General features: G+C 38.5%; 2 protein-coding genes across 6 annotated transcripts in view; one reads left to right on the plus strand and one right to left on the minus strand.

The window, feature by feature from the left end:
- On the minus strand, positions 1-22372 carry LOC110068927 (mitogen-activated protein kinase 14-like). The gene is made up of 13 exons (XM_089280956.1): positions 22132-22372; positions 12009-12138; positions 10905-10963; positions 9328-9439; positions 8354-8383; positions 8014-8061; positions 7588-7702; positions 6594-6669; positions 5279-5354; positions 4280-4358; positions 3335-3444; positions 3112-3178; positions 1-1892 (listed from the first exon to the last, which is right to left on the minus strand). The coding sequence occupies exons 1-13, from the start codon at positions 22245-22247 to the stop codon at positions 1825-1827; spliced, it is 1086 nt and encodes a 361-aa protein (XP_089137082.1). The 5' UTR covers positions 22248-22372; the 3' UTR covers positions 1-1824.
- The window catches only part of LOC110068925 (tRNA-dihydrouridine(20a/20b) synthase [NAD(P)+]-like), an 8749-nt gene continuing 8134 nt past the window's right edge, over positions 22371-22985 (plus strand). For 2 of the 5 annotated variants that reach the window (XR_016204505.1, XM_089280957.1), the window contains exon 1: positions 22371-22530. Coding sequence is in view for 3 of the 5 variants with exons in the window: in XM_089280957.1 (XP_089137083.1) it covers positions 22412-22530 (119 nt within the window). In the remaining 2 variants the exon portion in view is untranslated. The remainder of the gene's footprint in view (positions 22531-22985) is intronic. The other 3 variants (XM_020776344.2, XM_020776345.2, XM_089280958.1) reach the window with 2 other exon arrangements.

Consider the following 22985-nt stretch of genomic DNA (forward strand, 5'->3'; position numbering starts at 1 on the left):
TTTGTTTGCATTCTTTCAATTACCATTTACTTTATTGAAAACAGTCCACTCACACCAAAATTTTCAAACTATGCTAAAAACGACTTGTCTATTACCCTTTCATTTCCTATTGATCAAAATCTCATTTCTCAACACCATATCGATGCATTCTTATGCAGACAGATGACGAAAAGATAGAAAACATCAAGGTAGGTCATCTTGACATACTCTCAGAACTTTTATTTAGAGAAATGTGAGGCAATCCGAATGAGAGTTAATATTTTGAACTCGGCCTTGAAAGGGTCGAAGACCAAAAACAGTCTGTATTGCGCAAGTTCCAACCTTGTTCTTGTGACGCAAAAACATAGATACGCAATGCGTACAGAACGCTGTAGATGCTACACTGTGTAAGGGGCTGAATTTCCCATATTTCCGAGTCAAGACTTCAAATCGTTAGTTTACTACGGTAGCACGACGCCAATCAATAAATAAATAGTTGACCACAAGGATTAAGATTAAGAGAACACACGTGACGAACTTGAAAAAATTGGGTTAATTTTCCAAGATACATGGCCCGCTCAATAACAAAGAACATACAGACCTAACACTGATTAGTTAGGATAATTGTTTATCTAGTTTAACAAGTTTCACTGTGAACAAGCACCATATTATGCCAGGTTAGTGGGGCAGGCGTAATCCAAACGTCTAGCTTCTTCATCGAGAGCCCGAGCAATGCAAGCATGCAGGAGCGAGCATGGAGCGCGAGACACTGCCATGCGTTTGTTGCAGTTAACCTGTTGCAGTTAATACAATTGTTTGCGATCTCGACGAATTACAGACAAAATAGATGGTCTAAGGATAGACTAGCTTTTCATCCCCACCATTGTTTTCAAAAATATTTTTCACCTGGTCCACTCTTAAATGCTTCACGATAACTAAAATGCACCGTGCAGTTTATTTTTCAAAGGCAGTTCTTTAGTTTAGACATTCTTACGTTATCGTTTTTTGTCGTCCACATTCACAAGAACAAACTGATCCTTTTGAAAGTGTTTTGAAAATAATGTGAAACCTTACGGAAACGAGCACTAATGGGACCAGAAAAAATCGCCCCTGAGAGAGGTGTCTGCTAAGGGAGGTTAAAAATAAGCTGTTTGTGTGTGGCTGGGACCATCACTGTCCCCCAAGAGAGGTGTCCGCTTTGGGAGGTAAAAAAAAAAAAAACAAAAAAATACGTGTTTGTATGTGGCCGTGACCATTACTAAGTGTCCCCCAAAAAGAGGTGTCCACTTTGGGAGGTAAAAAAAAAATGCGTGTTTGTATGTGACTCGGACCATTACTAAGTGTTCCCCAAAAAGAGGTGTCTACTTTGGGAGGTAAAAAAAATGCAGTGTTGTATGCGACTGGGACCGAGAGAGGTGTCCGCTTAGGGACGTTAAAAACGTACAGTTTGTATGTAGCTGGGACCAAAACGTAGTGTCCGGCTATGGGAGGCGTCCTTCATCAGAGATTCAACTGTACACCTTTCTGGTGCACACGATGAACTGTAGTAACTGGAGGTGGGGGAAAGGATGGCAGATACATACAAACTTCCTTTCTTTACCCAAGGACTGCTAACGCATGGAATTTTCGAAATAACAACTAGAGCAGTGGAACACTTTTCCTGTCAAAAAATATTTCCTCTTCTCTGGACCAAGTTCCAAGAGAACCCCAAGTTTGCTCTTACTTGGTAAATTGTTCATGCTTAACAGAGTGCAAAGCTCTCAGTAGATTCTTGGTAAAAACTAATTAAGAATGTTGAAGATAATTTACAAAGTATATTCTAAGAGGTTAGACGATGGCCGTTCCTCAGCCAGTCTGCATACTCTCCTCTTCTTTTCTTGACTGGAAATCTAGGATTTCTTTATAAACCAGTTCTGAGGAAAATAAAATGCAAGACAGAGAACATTGAGTCTCAAGTCAAAACACATGTAGTACGGTGTGGAACCTCTTTAACCTCTCGTTATCAGAATTTCATAAATTAATTAATCAGTCCTACTTTGCTGGCTGCCAGTGCAACAGCTGCATATCTCAATTATTAACATAGTGTATACCTATGTAAGTTAACTGATGTGGTTAGTATTATAATTGATAAAAGAACTGAGGTACTACGCGCGCTCTCATTGGTCGATAGGTGTGTTTAGATGAGAGTATGTAAGCACGGTTGTGACGTTTTAGATTCTTGCGTATTCTTGAGGAATATTTTATAAAAGCAACAGAGCACTTTTTCTTGTTTACATAGCCTCATCTAAACACTTGATGGGTTGGGAGAATTCTCGAAAGTTAAGTAAACCCTCGGCTACGTCACGGGTAATTGCATAACTGTCTCGAATACTCCAAACCCCCCTCCTGTTTAGATGAGGCTATGTAAACAAGGACAAAAGTGTTCTGTTACTTAAATATTCTCACAGTTTTTTTTATTTTGGTATGTTTTTGTTGAGTACATTTATCACAAGCTCCTGGTTCGGGAAAATGGGCAACCACTCCCTATGTCATGACTTCGAGGTGGCTCCCCATAGTTTTACGCTGAGGACGACAGCTTAAGTAATCTGCGTGTGCTCAAAGGAAAACATCAGTTTTCGATATTTTATGACGTCAACCTGAGTACAAAAAGCAAAACTGACAGTGAACTTTCTCGCGTTTCCTTCCGTGAAATTCCGTAAAATGTGGTAGACTGTTAATAAATATTTCCCTTTAGTTGGAGCTCCTTTTTCGGGGAAAACTATCAGACCGGGTTTTCCGCAGCGGTAAAAGACACTAATTTGCTAAAATCGAAAAAACTGCCTGTACAAACCCTACTTTTTACGTCATCAGAAGACCTTACACATTTCTTGTTGGAGAGAGATGACTGTTTTTTTTCCCCGCAGCCTAGCAATTAAACTACATGAAAAAGCGTTTCAAATACGGTGTGCTGAAAACCCTGCCAAAGCCTCAAAGAGTTTTTCACATTTTCTCGTTGGAATTCCTCAACTAGAAATTTGTTTCGTGTAACTAATTAGCGGCAGAGTGTCATTTGCCGTTCTTGTTTGATTCTAGATTGTAAGATGAAAGTACTCAGATACTACACACCACAAACAGCAGAACCAAGCATCTTACCCCTCCACTTGTCTGTTGCCAAATCCCTAGCTTCGAACTGAACCTCATCAAAAGGCTCGCAAGTTGGCTGTTCAAAGGAACAACAACAAAAGGTTACAAGACATATGAAAGTTCTGATCACTTTAGGAAAGGTTTTCTTCTCAAAACCAAATTTTCCCAGGCAGTGTTATACAAAATGTACAAAACACAACAGTGAGGATTTTCATGTTGAACGCTAGCATACCTCATCTTCTGGGTCAGCGTAGGTGGCCAGGTATGGATGTGCAAGGGCTTGCTCAGCAGTGAGTCTTTTGTCTGTGTCAAGATTGAGCATGCTTTCCAACAGGTCTACAGCTAAAATGGACAACAAACAAAACAACGCACATAATGAACAAACACTCCAGCAAACACAAAAACCTCAAGAATTTGATCACAATTAGTGGCACAACTGTCGTTGCTCATTCTTTCTCAAACTCATTAATAATTCTTCAGGTATAAACAAAGAAAATCACAGGCGTAAAAGAGGTTTGGATACCTGGTCTTAATCAGCATAGATTTTGACGATTTTACTTCCCCGTTTACTCCTTGGTTTTTGTTTCGATTGAGAAGATATATCGAATACGCGGGACAGTGTTTCATCGGCTATCCAAACACCTCGAATTTCGTCAAAAATACTCCGCTGCGCGTCGTATTTTCAACTCTCTTCTTAGTGTTTGGATATCCCGATAAAACACTGTCTCTTGTGTTTCATATACTACATCTAGGATTCGGTCCCAACACTTCATCAGGCTGCGCTTGGTAGCCTGCGCAGCTGGTGGGATTTTGCAGGCAAGTGCTTAAGTTCAGCAGCAGAGTCCTGATGCAAGCAGCAAAGCTGCAAGGAAAGTGAGTGGTCAAGTTAAGATCAAATCCCGCCAACTCAGTATACAGGCTACCTAACAGTTAGCTGCTACCCATCTGTATGTCTGGATGCAGAGTCGCACTAGCTGCGAGAATCAAAGTGCCTTGCATAATAACCTGCAGAACAGGCGGATTAGCGGGCTCTAGTGCGATACACAAGCGTGCGCGCGAAGAGTGCTCGTGTATCGCGCCAGAGCCTGCTAATCCGCCTGTGCTGCAGGCTACTTGCATAAGAACGTGACACTGATCTGTAGGTCATTTTGTTAGACCAGTTATTACGATTACTCACCTTGAGGGTTTGCGTGAAGAAAAACTTCTGAGAAGGGTCTTTTCTTGAAATCTGGCATGGACGCAATGTAGCTTCTTGCCTATGAAGAGACACAGGGTGAAATCATAAAGTTTGCCTTCAAGCCTACAGTGTAACCTACAGTAGCTACAGTGTACAGTTTTTTCCCAGGCCAGCATTAAACTAAGATTTGCATTGCATTGATGCAGCTAGGAATATTTGCTTATCACTTGAATGGGATGTAGGTCCATCCCAGGGATACCCCCCCCCCCAGCATTAAATTCGCAGGCACCCATTTATACACGTGGGTGGAGAGAGGCACTGTAAGGGTAGTGTCTTGCCCAAGAACACAATAAACAAAATAAACTAGGCCAGGGCTCAAACCCAGACCGTTGTTACAGAGTCAAATGCACAAAAAATAAGGCCACTATACCTCCCACAGATGGGACACTAATCAATTATAGGCATCTCCCAGCCAATTCATGGCTACCAATTTATACTCCTGGAAGGAGAATCAAGCATTTTCTACCAGGAACGTCATAATCAATGACCTGGCCTGGCTTGAATCTGAGGGCTATTTTAATATGGGGTCCAGTGCATTTAACAATTATTCCATGAGCGTGCATTGGGTGTGGGTTGATTATAACCATCTCATATCCAGCAAGTGCGAGTGGAATAATTATTTTATTAAAAACGCCCCCAAAATATAGAAAATTGAAGTACCATAAAAATTATAATGCCACCCAAATTTTTGTGCATACTCTAATACCATATTTGTAGAGCATGGTATAATTGCTAATATACCATGATGGCTGAGCCAATGAAAACTCGTCTGAATTGCATAATCCAATGATCTGTTATAAATAACCATTGGTCCACAGTGCAGGGCTCTCACATAGTAATCAGTAACAAGTACTTTTGTTCCAAGCTTGCGACTGTAAAAATTTAAAAGTATGCACGCCTCGAATATATTTACAGAATCAAACTAGTAGCTGCACTTACAGAATCACTGCTAATCTTTGACAAGAACTCTTCATCCGGCTTTCCAACCAGCTGCATTATTCTGGTCAACTGATCAATATGTTCTCATGGTCAAAGATAACAATAATCAAAACTAGCTTTTGCCAGGGAGTGGGGGTGGGGGAAATCCCCGTATGGTACTGACACAAATTTTTATCAAACTTGCTATAGGTCGCAAATCACATACCACTTCTCAGGGCAGGAAAAAAGACCAGGTCCGGTTGCTTGAGGCATTGAAGTAAATTTGCTCTCAGGCAAGTGAAAATAGTAGTTTGGTGGCCCAATGGGCAAGTGAAATTGGCCTCAGTAGTCTTGCGAGTGGGAATGAAAATGTCAGCTTGATAAATGATAATTTCCAGTCAGAAACTATTTCAAAACTTGAGACTGCAAGATTAGTCAACCACCGAGTTGAAAGCATGGATTAGTTAGGATTCCAAGCATACTTTGTTTGCATTTGTCCTCTGATTTCCATACCGGCCTCCACGTCAGCAAGTAGCATTTTAGTGGGGCAAGTGAAAACTGAAATTTAGTGGCCCACTGGGCGAGTGGATTTCAATTTTTTTCCTGCCCTGTTCTTAAGGGTGTTCTGTTTTAAATTTTTGCAGTTGCTCAACATAATGACTTCTTAAAAAAGTAGGTGCAAACAAACAGAAAATACAGTAATGCTGTCAAGTGAACGTACATCTAATAATTCATTTCTTCTAAGTGGTGGCTTTTGGACATTCCACTCATCAATAAAAGAGTTGACTAAACAAAGTTGCCTCTTACATGTAGAGGTAAATATTAACATGTGTGATGCTTTTCTCCCTTCCACTACACCAATAAAAACAAGATTCTGATGACTTTAAGGTTATTTCACTTTAAAATAAGAGCATCCCTAACACTTTATATAGCAACCCTCTTTTAATTGTTACCCCTTTTTAGTCAAGAGTAAACTCCAGAAAAAACACGAGATGTGCTTGAATGAATTATCTCTATGTTGCTAGCCAGGGGTTCTATTACAAGTGTTAAATCACATTTGGAGGTACATTTGTAGATCTACTTTGTACTATAACCTATCAGGGGTTTTATTAAGGGCTGGGCACCAGGCAAATTGACCAGCCATGTGGATGATTTTGCCTGCCTGGCTTGACCATCTCAAGGAAAGTTTTTGTTAGAAAAACATTCAGTTCAAAATGTTTCGCCAGCCTGTGAAAACTAGCTGCCCTCCTGAACTATATGTATATGCTGTACTCTGTTAGACAAATTTCCTAGTTGGTACTAACACTATCACTGATTAAGACGATTTATGTCAAGGATATGATCATTTCCAGGAAACAACGTCTTGGATGTCAAAAGTTCCGCCATGATACACCCAACAGACCAAATATCCACTAGAACAGAGACAAAAATGTGCATTTTGATTGGCAAATATTCCAGAGGAAGACTACATAATAACTTTCAGGTGCATAAACAACATTAGATTACAATAAATATCAGTTTTGGTAGTGAATTTACTGACAGTTACGTCTGGTTTTGTCCATTAATGTACCCAACTTTGTAATTAGCCAATCAGAAGCCATGTCTACTGTCCTGACATTCTGCGATATCAGGTCACTAAGTTAAACCTGATATGGCTATGACATAGCCTGTGTGGCAGGCGTGCTCTATCCTCTGCATTCATTTTGACCCTTTCCCTACCCTGCTATGGCCTGCCACACAGGCTAGCTACGATATTACTCACTTGGCCAAATTTGGGTACCCTAAATACCTAATTGTACCTTTTTGGGATGCTTCGGCAGCATATCAAGGCTCATTTGCTTCCCATGGGTATTTTAAAATATGAGTTCACCGTAGCTCAACCAAATTTGTCCGATATGCCACCAACGTGTACCAAAAAGGTATGATTAGGTATAACAACAAAATACAGCAGAAAAATCACAAAGTTACGTAGTGTGATTTTTCCCAAGATGAACTCTTTTTACGATTTTTCTATCATTCTATGACTTATCACTTTTCTATTTTCAATTTATTTTCTTTTGAATTTTAATATCCAGTGGGTTGGCATTCTATGCACATATTGAAAAAGTATATGGAAAGATCTTTGATTGTTCTGAATTGACCTGAAGCTCCTCCATGTACCTTTGATGAATTTCAAACAATCCAGCTACATGTGTAGTCAGGAGGTATTTTAACCCATCCAGGTGAAGTTTAGTTTTTGGAGTACAGGATTATGTTGACAGCACCGTGTACATACTGGTGTAGGTCCACAGAGATTAACCCACAATGTCAATATAAAAATGCGCAATAACCTGTTTGGTTGTAGTGCATCCAGTTGAGCATGATTTCTGGTGCTCTGTACCATCGTGTTGCAACATAGCCAGTCATTTCTTCCTCAGCCATCCTCGCAAGGCCAAAGTCAAGAATCTAGCAAAAAATGTGCAAAATTATTATCTTTATTAATACATGTAAGTTATGCCTTTTGAGAAAATAGCCACCGTGGAACAAATGGCTTAAACAGTGATCACAGCTCTGTAGCCAAATAGGGTGGTAGTCCATCCTTTTCCAATAACAGCAGTACATGTTTTACCCATTTATACCCCTTGGTGGAGAGAAGCACTGCAAATTGGAGTGAACTGCCTTGTCAAAGAAAACATGATGGAAATGATGGGGTGTTGCCAAAAATTAATGTCTATCAGCTGAAGTAAAAGGTTTGTCAGAATTGGCCAATCTTTTACCTTCAGCTCACAATCTTCATTGACAGCAATATTGCTTGGTTTTAAGTCCTACAATACAATAAAAATGCATCAGTTAAGGTATTTAACAGGAAAACACATTTTTTCTTTCAATTTTTTATTTTTATAATTATATAAACACATAGTAAATCAACTACTTTATGTTTTGATTAAGCAATTGGTAAAATTGTTCCAGTCTTACTGTCTAGTATTTCAACATTTAGACTATTATCAAAACCAATCATTTGAGCTACATGACTGTACTTTTATATATTGTTAAACTGTTTGCCATTATTAATTTTACAACAGGCTTCTATAAAATCTGATCCACTGCACTACATACCCTGTGAATAACTCCAGCTGAATGGACGTACTGCAAAGAAACAGACACCTGATAAATTTTCTAGAATCTAAAACATTAAACTGCTGCAGAATTGGACAAAGCAAGTTTCATCTTCTTCTTGGCCTTATCCTATGGCAAAAAACTCTTATCACAACCTCAAGAAAAACTTCAAACAGTCTGGCTACGTGTATGGTAAACAGGGCTTTTCACAGCAGCCCATGCAAGCCTATCTGGCCCTACAATGCATATGAATCAGCTCATAGTACAGTTTTTAGTACAGAATGTGACAGCAGAGACACTGACTGGCACTTGCATAACAAGCTACATGGCATAGCATAGCATATATGTAGCACAGCATAGCCGCATAGCATAGAATAGCATAGCATAGAATAGCATAGCATAGCATAGCATAGCATAGCATAGCATAGCATAGCATAGCATAGCATAGCATAGCATAGCATAGCATAGCATAGCATAGCATAGCATAGCATAGCATACCGTAGCATAACACAGCATAGCTGCATAGCATAGCGTAGCGTAGCATACCATAGCATGGCATAGCATAGCTGCATAGTAAGCCATAAGCAAACTTGACTTGAACCTGTCATCCAATCAAAAACCAGTGCTTGGGCAGTGGTCAACTTCAAAAGACACATGACCTCAATGAGCTTTAAGCCTGGGCATGCAATATGGTCATGTGATACTGGTCAGCAGATACCTTGATTTGACAGATGTCAATTGACTGTAAACCAAGCCAGCATGGCTCAGTCAGCCTATTAGCTGGAGTATGGCTGCCATGCTGTGCAATGTCATTGTTGCTGTGTGTATTACCCCGAGCAATGCCACTAACCATGATGGCTGCATGGGAAAAGCAATCCGTGGGATCCTATGAGTATGGTGCTCTACTTGGTGGCCCTTTGGGCTGCTGGAGCTTTGATTGCTATAATCAACATTTAAGTATTATCTGTGCCTACCTTAAGTCCCCTTAGTATCTGATACACCAGAAACTGGACATGTTCATCTGTGAGCTTCTGGCACTTGAGAATGCTGTTTAGATCAGCTCCCATGAGAGCAGTCACCATGTAGCTGTTGTTCACAGAAAAAATATCAATTAATAAGTCAACACACTATCTTCAAGCTCAGCGTTTTGTGTTTCAGTGAGTTGCTGGACTACACTACAATGTACATGTACATACAGGGGATTCATTAAGGGTCAGGCACCGGGCAAATGGTTTGAACATCTGGAGGAAAGTTTTTCTGATGAAGAATTTCAGTTCAATTACTTTTGTCTGCCTGTGAAAATCAGTTGCCTTCCTGATGAAACTGTAATGAAACCCCTGCACTTGCTGTTGGATACCTTGCAATATGTAGTTTATTCTTACTAAAATTACAGTTCTAACATTTCTTTGAAGATCTATGTCCAGTTTATTCAAATGTGAAAAACGATTGTCTTGGTCTCTCTGGTTCAAAGACTGGATAACACTATAATTTATACCTTATTATAGGAAATTAACAATGCACGTTGACAGTGCAAAGAAAATTTATGTTACACTAAATCAACGTGAATTTTTCACAAGTTAGGTTTACATACATTAAATTAACGCAAATTTTTTGATGAGCATCTTGCTTTACTTACTGCGATTTTCATGATTCTGCAAACTTGCAATTTACATTTCTGAACGCCAAACTGCGTTTTGGCTTCCGTCACTAAAACCTTCCAACGCAAGTCCATGGACGTTTCTAGGTTTTATTTACAGCTGAAAATTTGGTTTTGAAGCCCAACTATAACCTATCAATTCAAAAGATCTTTCAAAGCCTCCGTGAAATCACCAAGATAGCGACTCTGAAGAGCCAACAGAGGAGTCATGAACTAATAAGGTTTTGTAATGAAATAAAGGTGCTTTAAAATAGCAATGTTGTAAAATAGTGTGCAGTAAATTTACATTGACATAAATTAAGGCATATTAAATTAACGCAAATTTTGTAAAATTACGTTAATAAAGTGCATTGTTAATCTCCTATAATAAGGTAATGGTTGAATCCAGGTTGGATATGATATCACATGTTCCACCAAAACCATATCCAATGGATTGTGATTTGAAGTGAAGTGTATATGAAATAATTCATATTTGAACTGCGGTTATCGATGAAAGTGAAGAATGATAATTGCAGTAAATTTTCCAATTTAAGCAGTTGGAAAGAAGACACCTAAAAAAATCAGGGCTTCAAAGGGATTCGAACCCATGACTTCCGTGAATACCGGCGCGACGCTCTACCAACTGAGCTATGAAGCCACACATTGGGAACGAGGTCAATTAATTGAGTTCATATCTTCCTGTGAGGAGTGAAATGATGTGAAGCATATGCATGTATGAAATAGTTCATGTTTGAACTGCGGTTGTAGATGAAAGTGAAGAGTGATCATCGGAGTAAATTCATCCAGTGGGTAGCGTTAACCATTTTTAACCATTTTAAAATTAAAACAAGTCTGGTCCTGGTCAACAAACTGACTCATAATGACTTGGAAGTAAAATACAGTGCAGCTACTTACACATCTTGAAATGTTTCAAATGATGTATCAGGAGTAAAGACATCAAGTAGACCGATGACCTAAAAAGTCAAAATTAGTAACATGTCTTGATCAGTATTCTGCAGTTCTAGAAAATAGGAACCTGACAGAATGCTCGGAAGAAATCTTTGAAGGTCTCTAGCATCCCATCAGGAAGGGGGGGGGGGGACAAAATTCCTAGCTGATTCATGCTATGGAAACTAGAGTCAAGTGTTGAGAAGTATGAGCCATTTAGGCCATTGACGTTTATAGAAAGGTGGGTTGGCCAATAAGGAGGTGAAAAGTGCTGGAATGAAAGGTACATGCCCCTCACCCCCCCCCCCCCCTCAACTACCCGACTTCGAAGGCTATTAAAGGGGAATGGGTAAAATTAAAGTTGAATTAACATATAGCAAGACAATACCATAGAGGACTTGATTTAATGTAGTTCAATGTCACTTTGAATTGTGTGAGCAGTGTCTATAAGAAGTCCAACATTAAATATATCAGATCACGTGTACTAAAGGCATCTGCCATCAAGTGTTGATCGACACCTGGATTGATACCCTTGATTGACACTCAATCCCTTGATTGACACTCAATCGAAACTCAATCAACACCTCAGTTGACATTCACTCGAAACTCAATTGACACTTGATCAACATCTCAGTCGAGAGTCAACTTCTTTTCAAACGGTGCATAGTCAGTCAATAATTGGCTGACTATCAACTGACTGTTGATCGAGTGTTGATTGTGCGTCAATCGAGATGTCGATCGAGTTTCCATTGACATGTCAATCAGGGGTCGATTAAGGATATCGATTGACTCTCAAGCGTGGATGCAGTTAGCACACAAGATCCAATAAATCCACAAATTTACCCCAGCAAGTCAAGTTCTCATGGGTAGGAGTTGTACCTGTTCTATTTTTGTTCTTGTCAATGGTAATACCTTACTGACAATGATTGAAAAAAACTAAGAAAAATATCAATTTGTACCAAGGGTAATACTGTTGAACCACAACACATATAATATTATTCTGGAAAAAATTCTCAGAGGTACATTCAGCATAACTCACAGTCATGAACAGACATGTTTACACGAGCTTACATTCTCATGGTTCATATGGCGTAAAAGCTTCAATTCTCTAAAGGATCTTTTAGCATGCATTGTCGTCTGGAAAGGTCTTGACAGTTTCTTAATGGCAACTTGCTCTCCTGTGGCAGTATTCATTGCAGAACTGTTGATTAACAAAGAATCCTGTTTTAGTAACTTACTTGTAGTCAACCAAGACTTTCATGAACTTCTCATATTACTTGGGCAACTAATCCAGCCAATCTTAAGAATATTCTGCCAGCAATTTCAAACTTGAAAAACTACAACTTAAAATTCCCAAATTTACATTCCAAAATATTGTGGATTTAGGTTCAGCATTTGCAGAATTATACAGCTGTTTTGAGAAAGGTTTTCCTGCAAAAGCATAACAGTGTATGTGATAATGCCAAAAGGTATTGTAGGTACATGTAATGGTGGAAAGACCATGTCTGACCACATTTCCAAACACCAAGGAGAAGGTCAAAAATGTGATGCCTAGCAGAGTATTTGTGATGAACATCGAGGTATTTGGACATGTGTCTTTTAAAATGCTGTCTTGAGTGTTTGATATATCCTCTCAATTGAAACTAAAACTAAGAAGAAAACAGAGAAATAAAATCATGAAAATATTATGCTAATTAAGGACGGTGCCAACTAAAGACAAAGGTTTTTGCTCCAGGTTAGGACTTTGCGGAAAAAGTAGATCTTTGCAAGGGCTATCAGAATCCACAAAAAAAAAAGAGGGTAGCCATGCATTTTTTCGAGATAATTAGCCTTGAATCTCAACAAAAAATTAATGCTGACATCAGCATTTTTCTGAAAATACATGTAGAAGGAGAGGATATTTCTTCACAGCTTTCTGTGGAATTCGCCTTCACATACAGAAAAGCAAACATTTATAAAGATAGATCTGAAAACTACATTGTAAATGGTAATATAAAAACCATTTTTGGCATGTTTTTAAGAGTGCCTGCCTGTAAAAATCAGGAAAATTCTTAATTTCGAGGCAAGGGTTAAAAATTTGATTTCGCTCATATTCTTATGGTAGATAGGCTAAGGCATGACAAAAACTACTGGATAGTTTTTTTTGGCAAAATATCCTTTTATTTCAAAGAAATATGTAAATTACCAAATTCCATTAAAATTGTCATTTGACGCACCATTTTATTAAGCAAGTTTGAGAGCCTCGCGTGCAAAACCACATCATTCTTCTGTCTTTTAAACACTCAATTATTTTTGTGCAGTGTTTAAATGTGTACTGGGTTGATTTTAGGGAATGTAGCGTTGTCTTTTTGGGTGCAAAAAAAATTAAATTTCGAAGACATGTATTTCATTTACTTTAAAGTACTTCGTGAATATAATTAATTTTCACCATGTGCGAAAACCTTCAAATGGATTAAGCTTCTGGTGGTTGATTCGCAGAAGGATGGTCTACAGATTCCTGTAAAAATTTCTTTGGGCAAATGATTGTGAGCGACGAGAGAGCTTTTCAAAGTACATTAAAAATGCAAATATTTGACCATCCGTCGTCAAATTTCAATTTACAGGTTAGACATATATTTTAGCATGCGCCACATGACTTGACCAATGTTAAGTTGAAATAGACAGAGAGCTGATAATTTCGATAATGGTCTAACCTTATTTGTTGTAAAAGGCAGGTCCCAAGCCGATTTGACGTGTTTCTAGTTGATCTCTCACCATTCGTCATTCATAAAGCAGAAGTTTGCTTTTGTTTACACAAGGTTAACGTCCGATGTACATCGCCTACTGTCAACCTATTATTGGTCGAATTCCATGAATCTGTGACCATCTTTCTGCGCATATGAACATCACTGCATCTAAGTCGAAAATGGCTGAGTCATTTGTAGATAGCTGCTTGCTTTGCACTGCGCCAAAATATTACGTTTGATCGATCGCTGATCATTGCTGATAAGTGTGTCGGCGCAGCACAATCTTACAGCCATTATTTGTTCGTCACGCAATGCTGTCACGGCATATGCTGCACACTTTGATCTATTTTGTATAGAGCACTCTCAGGATAAGTGAAACAATTTATCATTGTTCATCTGTTTGTTCATATATGTAGTAATATGTGTATATATAAATAATCGTATTCTATAGTGTACGTGGCCTCGGTCCAAATCACGTTTGTTGTACGTTCTGATGTTTCAGACAACAGCTGATAAAGCTAGTGGCTGTACTCACCAGAATTTTAAAGAGGGGGACATGGGGGGGTTCTGAACACCGCAACACCGCCAAAAAAATTAACGAACACCGCATCACCGCAAGAAAAGTCAACAAAACACGGTCACTGTCACACGTATTTTTAGCGCCATGATTCGTTCATCTACACCTAAAATAATACTTGTATACCTCAACAATTTTCCACAAAAAAAACCACATCACAACGCTTTTCATTGCGCATATGTCGATACTGCTGTAGGCTCGATTACCAGCCGCTGTTCGGGAAAGGAGCCCGCGGTTGTAAACTGGACTCGAGAAAGCGGCGGAAATCAAGCCTAGATGGCAGAGATCGAGTTACATGTCAAGTTACGTATAAATGAAAACAGTTTCGGATTTGCAGCCGAAGCATATTAAAGATTGACTAGAAAGTGATGGTCTGTATTTTGTTACAAATTATTGACCTCAATGGTACGTGTTTGTCATAAATTAGCATGGATTAATGAAGTTTACACGCTAAATTTAGGGAAAGGTTCAAATTTAGGTTTGAGAAAGGTAAATCCAAAAACCCCAGCACTGCAAAAAATTTCATTTAACCGAACACCGCAGCGTGAAAAACACAAACATCGCACACCGTAGGGTTTGAGATCACCGTAACACTGCAAGTTGAGATTTTATTCACTGCATCACCGCATTAAAAAAACATCAACACAGCAACGCCGCAAATCCCAATGTCCCCCTCTTTAAAAAAATCGTCGTAACCAAATTATAGATCAATGAAGCAAGAACTAGCTGAAATAAAAATAGGAAATCATGTGTCTAATTTGTGAGAAAAACAGACTAAATTTAATTAGTAATTACATGTACGTGAGTAAATAGCCCTGGCCATGCTATTTTATTTGGCGTATTTCTTTTGCTTAGTGGAGGCATTGGTATGTTTGTAACACAAAATAGAGGACTGTTGTCAATACAGTCCAAACTTATTGTCAGTAAAGTATTGTAAATAAAACACGTACTGACCGGTTACCCCTGCGGCCACCATTTGGTCGTTCCGATAAGGGTTTCATTGTTGTCTTTACCCCTATTAAGCGGCCGCCTAAAATTCAAAAACTTTATTTTGGAAAAGGCGATGGCAGATAAGAGTCTGAAATTGAAGGTGCCTGATGAGTGATAATTCAAACACACATCTATCATGATTGCCTTGAATTGACTCCATGTTCACCAAGAAATTTATAACCCGATAGTGAAAAATTAATATTCACGGTACACCAACCTCTATTTAAGCGGCTAGCCCCATTAAGCGGTCACCACCCATTTCCCCGAGGGTAGTCCACTGTATTACATGTAAACCAAAAATAATTGCACAGCGCGAAAAGACCTAGGTATGAGTTTAGCATTACAGTATTTCGCAGGGCATGTAGGTAGCGGTGGTCGAGTAAAAGATAACAACAGGGGCAATGGTAAACTATTCATTCTTTTCATTTCTTAATTTAATCTCTTCCTACTCAACACGATTGTGTGCTCCCAGTGGTTCCAAGCCTTACGGAGCCTTAGGATTAGTATTAGGATAGAAATTGTCCTACCCCTACCCCCCTAAAATGGGATGACAGCATTGCGTGATGAACAAGGAACTGCTGCGAGCGAGGATTCAAACTATGATGATCAAACGTAATATTTTGGTGTAGTGTAAAGCAAGCAACTATCTACAAATGACTTAGCCGTTTTTGACTTAAATGCAGTGGTGATCATGTGTCAAAAGAGGGTCACAGATTCATGGTATTCGACCATTAAATAAGTTGACAGTTGATGATGTACATCGGGCATTGTGTAAACAAAAGCAAACTTCTGCTTTATGTGCGACGAATGGTGAGAGAAACACGTCAAATCGGCTTTGGACCTGCCTTTTACAGCAAATGAGGTTAGAACATTTCGAAATTATCAGCTCTCTGTCTATTTCAACTTAACATAGGTCAAGTCATGTGGCGCATGCTAAAATTTACGTCTAACCCGTAAATTGAAATTTGACGAAGGAATGGTCAAATATTTGCGTTCTTAACGTACTTTGAAAAGCTCTCTCGTCGCTCACAATCATTTGCCCAAAGAAATTTTTACAGGAATCTGTAGACCATCCTTCGGCGATTCAACCACCAGAAGCTTAATCCATTTGAAGGTTTCGCACATAGTGAAAATTAATTATTTTCACGAAGTACTTTTAAGTAAATGAAATACATGTCTTTGAAATTTAATTATTTTGCACCCAAAAGACAACGCAACATTCCCTAAAATCAACCCAGTACACATTTAAACACTGCACAAAAATATTTGAGTGTTTTTAAGATGGAAGAATGATGTGGTTTTGCGTGCAAGGCTCTCAAACTTGTTTAATAAAATGGTGTGTCAAATGACGATTTTAATGGAATTTGGTAATTTGCATATTTCTTTGAAATAAAAGGATATTTTGCCAAAAAAACTATCCAGTAGTTTTTGTCATGCCCTAACCTATCTACCATGAAAATATGAACGAAATCGAATTTTCGACCCTTGCCGAGTTATTTTCCATTTTTATGGACAGGGACTCTTAATAACAAAATCATTGCAATAGCACTTTTAATGTATCTGACAGCCTTCCTCTGTTTCAGCTAAAATACAGTCTAAATATCTTTTGCTCACAACCAGAAACTAATCACCTGCTGAATAGGCTTGCCACTTCCATTTCATAACATAAAATATAGGGGTAACCATGCATTTTTTAAAGTTATTGATCCTTTTTTAACTTTTTACGGTGCCTGTTACATTTTTTCCTGTCACCTCCCCAGTAAGTAAAACATTTGCGTATCTCGTACTTGTTTTGCGTGCACACTACGCTATCTTCAGGTACATGTTTACAGTTGGATTTTAGTATAATTTTCGACAGATAACAGCTTGTTTTTCAGCTGGAAGACGTTAACAGTTAGTGGTTAGTGATATTCTGTTGTTCTAGTGTTCTTGGTTTAAGTACAGGCTCATTAAACTTGATTTGGTCACAGTAGGAAAATTTTGCTTTCAATTTAGTTGTGCACTTGGTAGCGTAGTTGATTGCGTCATGTCAACCCAGCATGCGCGTGGCGCTTAAACCATGCCTTGCGTGATGTGCAGAACATGTGCGCACTAACAAAAGTAGGCACTGTCCTTAAGATCAGATATCCAAACACCATCACGGTCATGATTTCCTTCATTTAAACTTGATGAATTATTAATGACTTTGAGAAGATAAGATAACGACTTCATGACTTTCAATGATTTAGCAATGATGGTATGTATTTGATCGAAGATAAATGGAGTAAGATTACGTCTTCATAGAAAGTGCGACATACAGATTTTTATTCACAATTTGCAAAACTTTTGAAAATGTACAACTGAGTTTTCCAAAGTTTTGCAACATTTCACAACATACCTTCCACCAGTCAGAATATTATTTAACAATTATTCCCCCTAGCAACGTCTGACATTTTGTCTAGTGTGGCAGTCAAAGTAACCATTATAACAACTGAGACAGTCATTGTAAGAGAAACTGAACTGAACAGTCTGTTTTTGTTTGTATTGTATTGTTTTAGCTTTAAAATGGACTTCATGCATCCTGCCATTTGCAAAGTGGTATTAGTTTAACTGAGAATCAACTGAAATTGCTACAGTGAGAACACTTGAACCATGAAGACTTCATACTTTTTTGAAATTTTTTTTAGTGGCTATAGAATGAGGGCTCTTCATATCAACAAGAATATTTAGCATTTTTACAGTGTGTAAGGGCTAATGCAATACAATAGTCACAAAAAAATTACAAGCGTTCATTGTCTGGGTGTCCTTAGATGTAAAGTACCAGTCAAAGGGATTGCAGCACCTACACGCGTGTAAACTGCGTGCAGTAAGTATATAGTTTTCATGGACAGTGCATGTAAGGTGCATGTAATTACAAGCATATAAAATTGACTGATCTTGTAGTTACACGAATTTGCGTGTAATTTCATGCATATGCGTGTATTTAAATTGGAGGAAGAAATCTATGTTATTTATACATGCATTTGCATGTACATTGCAAAACAAATTGGACTACTTACTTATACTCAAAAAAACAGGCGACTTTCAATGGTCACAATGAAGAGAAGTTAATAAACAGCACACAATGCATGCAGAAATGATTAACATTAAATTTTAACTGCCATTTCTAAAATTCTGTCTAGAAAATTGGAAAATAAACAAATAGATGCTTAAATGTTAAAACTAGAAGACAATGGATAAAATACAACAATCACTGCAGTCCTGATACCTGCAATTAACAACTGGAAATCTAACCAACACTTTCTCAAAGCTACAAGCCGCCGAAAAACAATTTCACTCGATCCCGAAAATCAAGATGGCGGTTTGTAAGGAAACCGGTATAGTTCCCTGTTCTCCTCGCTTCGATTCAGGATAAATCGTGTGCGACATAGGCGCGACATCATTTATCCAAAGGAATGTCGTATGCCAGCATTAAGCGATGACGTCATAAGTCACTGCTTAAACAAAAAAGCTGATAAGCACTGCATAAACTAGCGGACTAGCTTGTGTATATGTAAACAATAAATATCAAACAAATGCTCTCTCTTAATCTGTAGCAGCCCACACTTCTACTTAATTCTTAAAGGACCCTGAGCTTTCATTTATGTTAAAATTTGTGCAATGTTCACCGCAATGTACTGTTACCCCTGAAATTTAATCCAATACTACTTCAACTCCTGTTCTTTTGATTACTAACTACTTAATAACCGAGAGTGAGGTCGTTACGGGAAAATCTCAAACTGAGGTCTTGCCGTATTGACTGAGCAATAGCGAGGTCAATACGGTAGGCCGAGGTTTGAGATTTTCCCGGAACGACCGAACGGTCGAGGTTATTAAGTTGTTTATTATATGGCTCATCAATAAAGAGAAAAATCATTCGAGCGGAAGTCGTCAATTTACATCTGGCGATGCGCGCGTTTACTGATTCATTCATCGTCTCAAACCTAGGGCAAAACTACACAGTCAGTGAATTTCACCACTGTATTACGTATTCCGTTAAAAACACTCATTTCTTTACGAAAAAGTCACTGTCACAGCCTCAAAAACGTATTTTAGTATCGTGGTACCACAAGTTGATGGGGAAGTTTTTCCGACTTTTGGGGCGAAACGTCAACGCATATAGAAAAGACAGCAAGTGCTTCAAAATTGTCCAAACCAACCATCTTTTCGGTGAAAGAAAATACTAATGCTTCAGAATGTACTGCTCAAAATAAGCTTAACTCGATCTTCGCATTCGCTTTGGACAACATATCTTCGCCTTCTTCATTCTGGGATTTATGGATGAACATTTCAAGCCTTGTGAACGTCTGCAGTTATCAGAAACACTGCTACCGACAGAAACCGCCTGATTGTTTACATCTGATGATCCTGGAAGCTGATTTACACTTGCTTGTGTCAAAGCGAGGGAATCTATTTGACGAGAACTTTGATGGAGTTCAATACTTCGGTAATTGCTGTGACTAAGATGATAACTTATAAGTTTCTTTGTGGTGTTCTGCTCAGGATGCATGGCAGATCTGCCGATGGTGTTTTTTACTTAGCGATTTTAGCTTTACTTAAGACTAGGCAAACTTTGATTGTTTTTCACTAGTGCCCGCCAAGGTTACCGACTGGTAAGTCATCTATATAAATTTTATTAAAGAAATATGTCAAAACTTTTAGCTACTGATATTCTCGTACTGATTTTAATCGGCTTTCATCGCTTCAATGCGCTTGAATTTTCAGAACCAGGCTCTTCCTAATTTGCATAATCCGTAATCGGCCCGTGGGCATTACGGGAGAATAATGCCCTACAATTCAGTGACAATTAACCAATCAGAGCGCGCGTTATATCGGCCACAAGCCAAAGCCATATAATAAAATGAAATACGGATTCAAACAGACATTCAGCGACTCTCTCGTAATCAGCAAATTGCCCACACTTTCTGCTTAAATGGCAAACATTCAGAACTTTTTTAGGTATACGCATACAGGATTAGAAATGAAATGGAAAACTATCTGTACTGCACTGGATTTCTGCGTGGGTAGATTTTGGTCACATGCTAGGCAATGATATTTAAGAACAAGATCAAATTCCATTTCACACTGTGTCTCTCTATGCCTGGCAGCCAGACAGGTTTTTCAAACTACTCTGTGTCTAGCATTCAAAATTAATTTTGTAAAATTTCAGTGAACAATATCAAATCCTTGTTTATATTGCTGAATATTTCACTATTTCCGCTGTAGTGTGAATTTTGGTGAGCCGCACCTGGTGTACCGTGATTTATAATGTAGACTAAATGACCAGCAGTCAAAACACTTTTGTAGCTTAGGCTAAGTAGCTCTCCGGTTAGCCTAAAAAGCACTCCGGTTAGCCTGAATAGCATTCTGGTTAGCCTGTTTATGGTTAGCTCTCTATAATACCAGGGGTAACACTATTAATTCTTAAAAAATAAAAAGATAAGCTGAAAGGCAAAAGACTTAAATTGTATCGCAGTGCAGTCCAGTACGGTAAATGTTACACAGTAAATGTTTTGCTTTCATTACATGCACTGTTAATATTTTGTTCTCATTACACGCACTTAATAGGTTCCAGTTAATCGATTGCATGTAATTTTACACGCAATATCAAGTCTACTGCGTGTAATTGGTTACACGCATTTATGTGCGTATTTGCGTGTAAAGTGCATGGTCGCTGCATGTAATGTGTGTAATACATGCGCTTTACGGGTGTGTAATGCTGCAATCCCTTTGACTGGTGCTGTATATTTCTACACCAGACAATGGTTTGTACACCTTGTCTCACAAGTTTTTTTCCTCTGCTGAAAAAAAAATCACAGGGAATGCTGTATATATATCAAACACCCAAGTAGTCAACATAAAAAATGTCCGATACAGTGTTGCTGTAATCACTGCAAAAAGTACAGCTCAGAACTTCCTAGTTTACAAGTACAATGCTTGAAGCGATGAATACATTGCAAGACATGCTTATTTCAGGTATGTTACTTTACGAGGCAATTTTCTTGCAACATTTGTTGCAAAATTATTTTAAAAAACTCACTACTGTAATTTGCAGTGCCATGAAATTAATGGTTGCTTTTTCTGAATTTTGTTACACTTATACATTTATATGATGACATGCAGTGTTCTAGATAGGCAAGGGGTCTCAGGTCAAAAACCTGACAAGGTCAGCTACATGACCCAGCAAATTAATAGAAAATTTATCATGATTTGGTGGGAGCAGTGGGAATTGACCCATTGGAGTTTGTTATCGAAACCCTGCTTTATCAAAACCCTTCTTATCGAAACATATCTGGAACCCTGAACATGTAGTTGGTAAAACATGACTTTTTGTCAACTAAGTCTGTCTGTAATCATATTTGTGGTTAAACAAGGCACTTGTACAATAACAGAGCGACTCGAAGTCCAGACCAATTGTTAACCCCTATATGTACTTTCATGTTGTACTTTTTAAAACTGTTTGTTTAATTAAGCTAAATCTGATTAATGCCTAATTACTTACCGAAGACAAGTCCAAATCGACGTATCAATCGCGATTTTTAAGCCATATATTTACATTAAGAAAGAGATGTAAAAGGTACTATATCACGATAGCTAGTTGTATTTCTGTAAGCCTACAGCTGCGAAGCATTTATTAACATTATGAAACCCCACTTGGCAAGGATAAACACTTGATCGAGGTTTCAAATTAAAAGTGAGTTCAACCTTTGGAATTGCGATTCTCCTGTGCGTGCAATGAAGCAAAGCCGAGGAAAACCTACTTCGGCGGAAATCCGGAACACAAGAAAAGCAATAGAGAAAACAAGCTACAAATCGCACCATAAATTTTGGATAACGTGTAAAAGAGCACGAACACTACTCTAAACTAGACTTTTTAGCTTACCACACTTGTCCGTATGCACCAGTTCCAATCGGACTGAGATCTTGATACTTCTCAGGCACTTCCCAGACGGTTCTGTTTAGCTCTATCCTATAGTATCCTGCCGGAAGATCAGCCATGCTGGCTTCTAATCTGTTCCTGTAAGTCTCTTCTTCTAGTCAAGACAAAACACTTGAAACATGGATGATTTCCAAGCTGATCCAAGGAAGTGCGCACGACGCTCAAACTACGATAAGAACTGCACATCTACGATGCACGAAGTGCAAGCTGGGTGATAGTAATCATGGCGGACGCAGATGAAGAAAGTGAGGAAGACAGTGTTTTTAACTTTAAGAAGCCTTTAGAACTCTTCGAGGAACGAGAGATCGTGCGGATATGTGCGCCAATGGTCAGGTATTCAAAGTAAGTAGCTAAACTTCAGTTCGCGAAAAATTGAAATGAGGTATTGAACATTGATACTTAACAATTATTCCATGAGCGCGCGTTGGATATGAGATGGTAAATAGCCAACGAGGTCCGTAGGGCCGAGTTGGCTATAACCAATCTCATATCCAACAAGCGCGAATAGAATAATTGTTTTATTAACTTCGGTGCGTTTGTATTCTTGGAAATATAGCTTAATTTTATTGGATTTTAATTTTGCAAAACGACCGGAAGTCGATGTGGCAAAAACAACAAGTGGGAAATCACATGACATGCGCGCCGTTTGTAAAATTAGTTGAATGAAAAATTTGAAAGCGAATCAAGCGAATTTGCTGAATGAAATTACAATCAATTAGAATTCAACGAACGTCCATCAAATGAAGGCGATATAACCCTGGTCAGAAAGTTTGAAAAGCGTTCAAGCTCGAGTCATG

The sequence above is a fragment of the Orbicella faveolata genome, unplaced genomic scaffold (genome assembly GCF_042242905.1).
Source record: "Orbicella faveolata isolate gen_17 unplaced genomic scaffold, um_ofav_v1 contig_48, whole genome shotgun sequence".
Lineage (NCBI taxonomy): Eukaryota > Metazoa > Cnidaria > Anthozoa > Scleractinia > Merulinidae > Orbicella > Orbicella faveolata.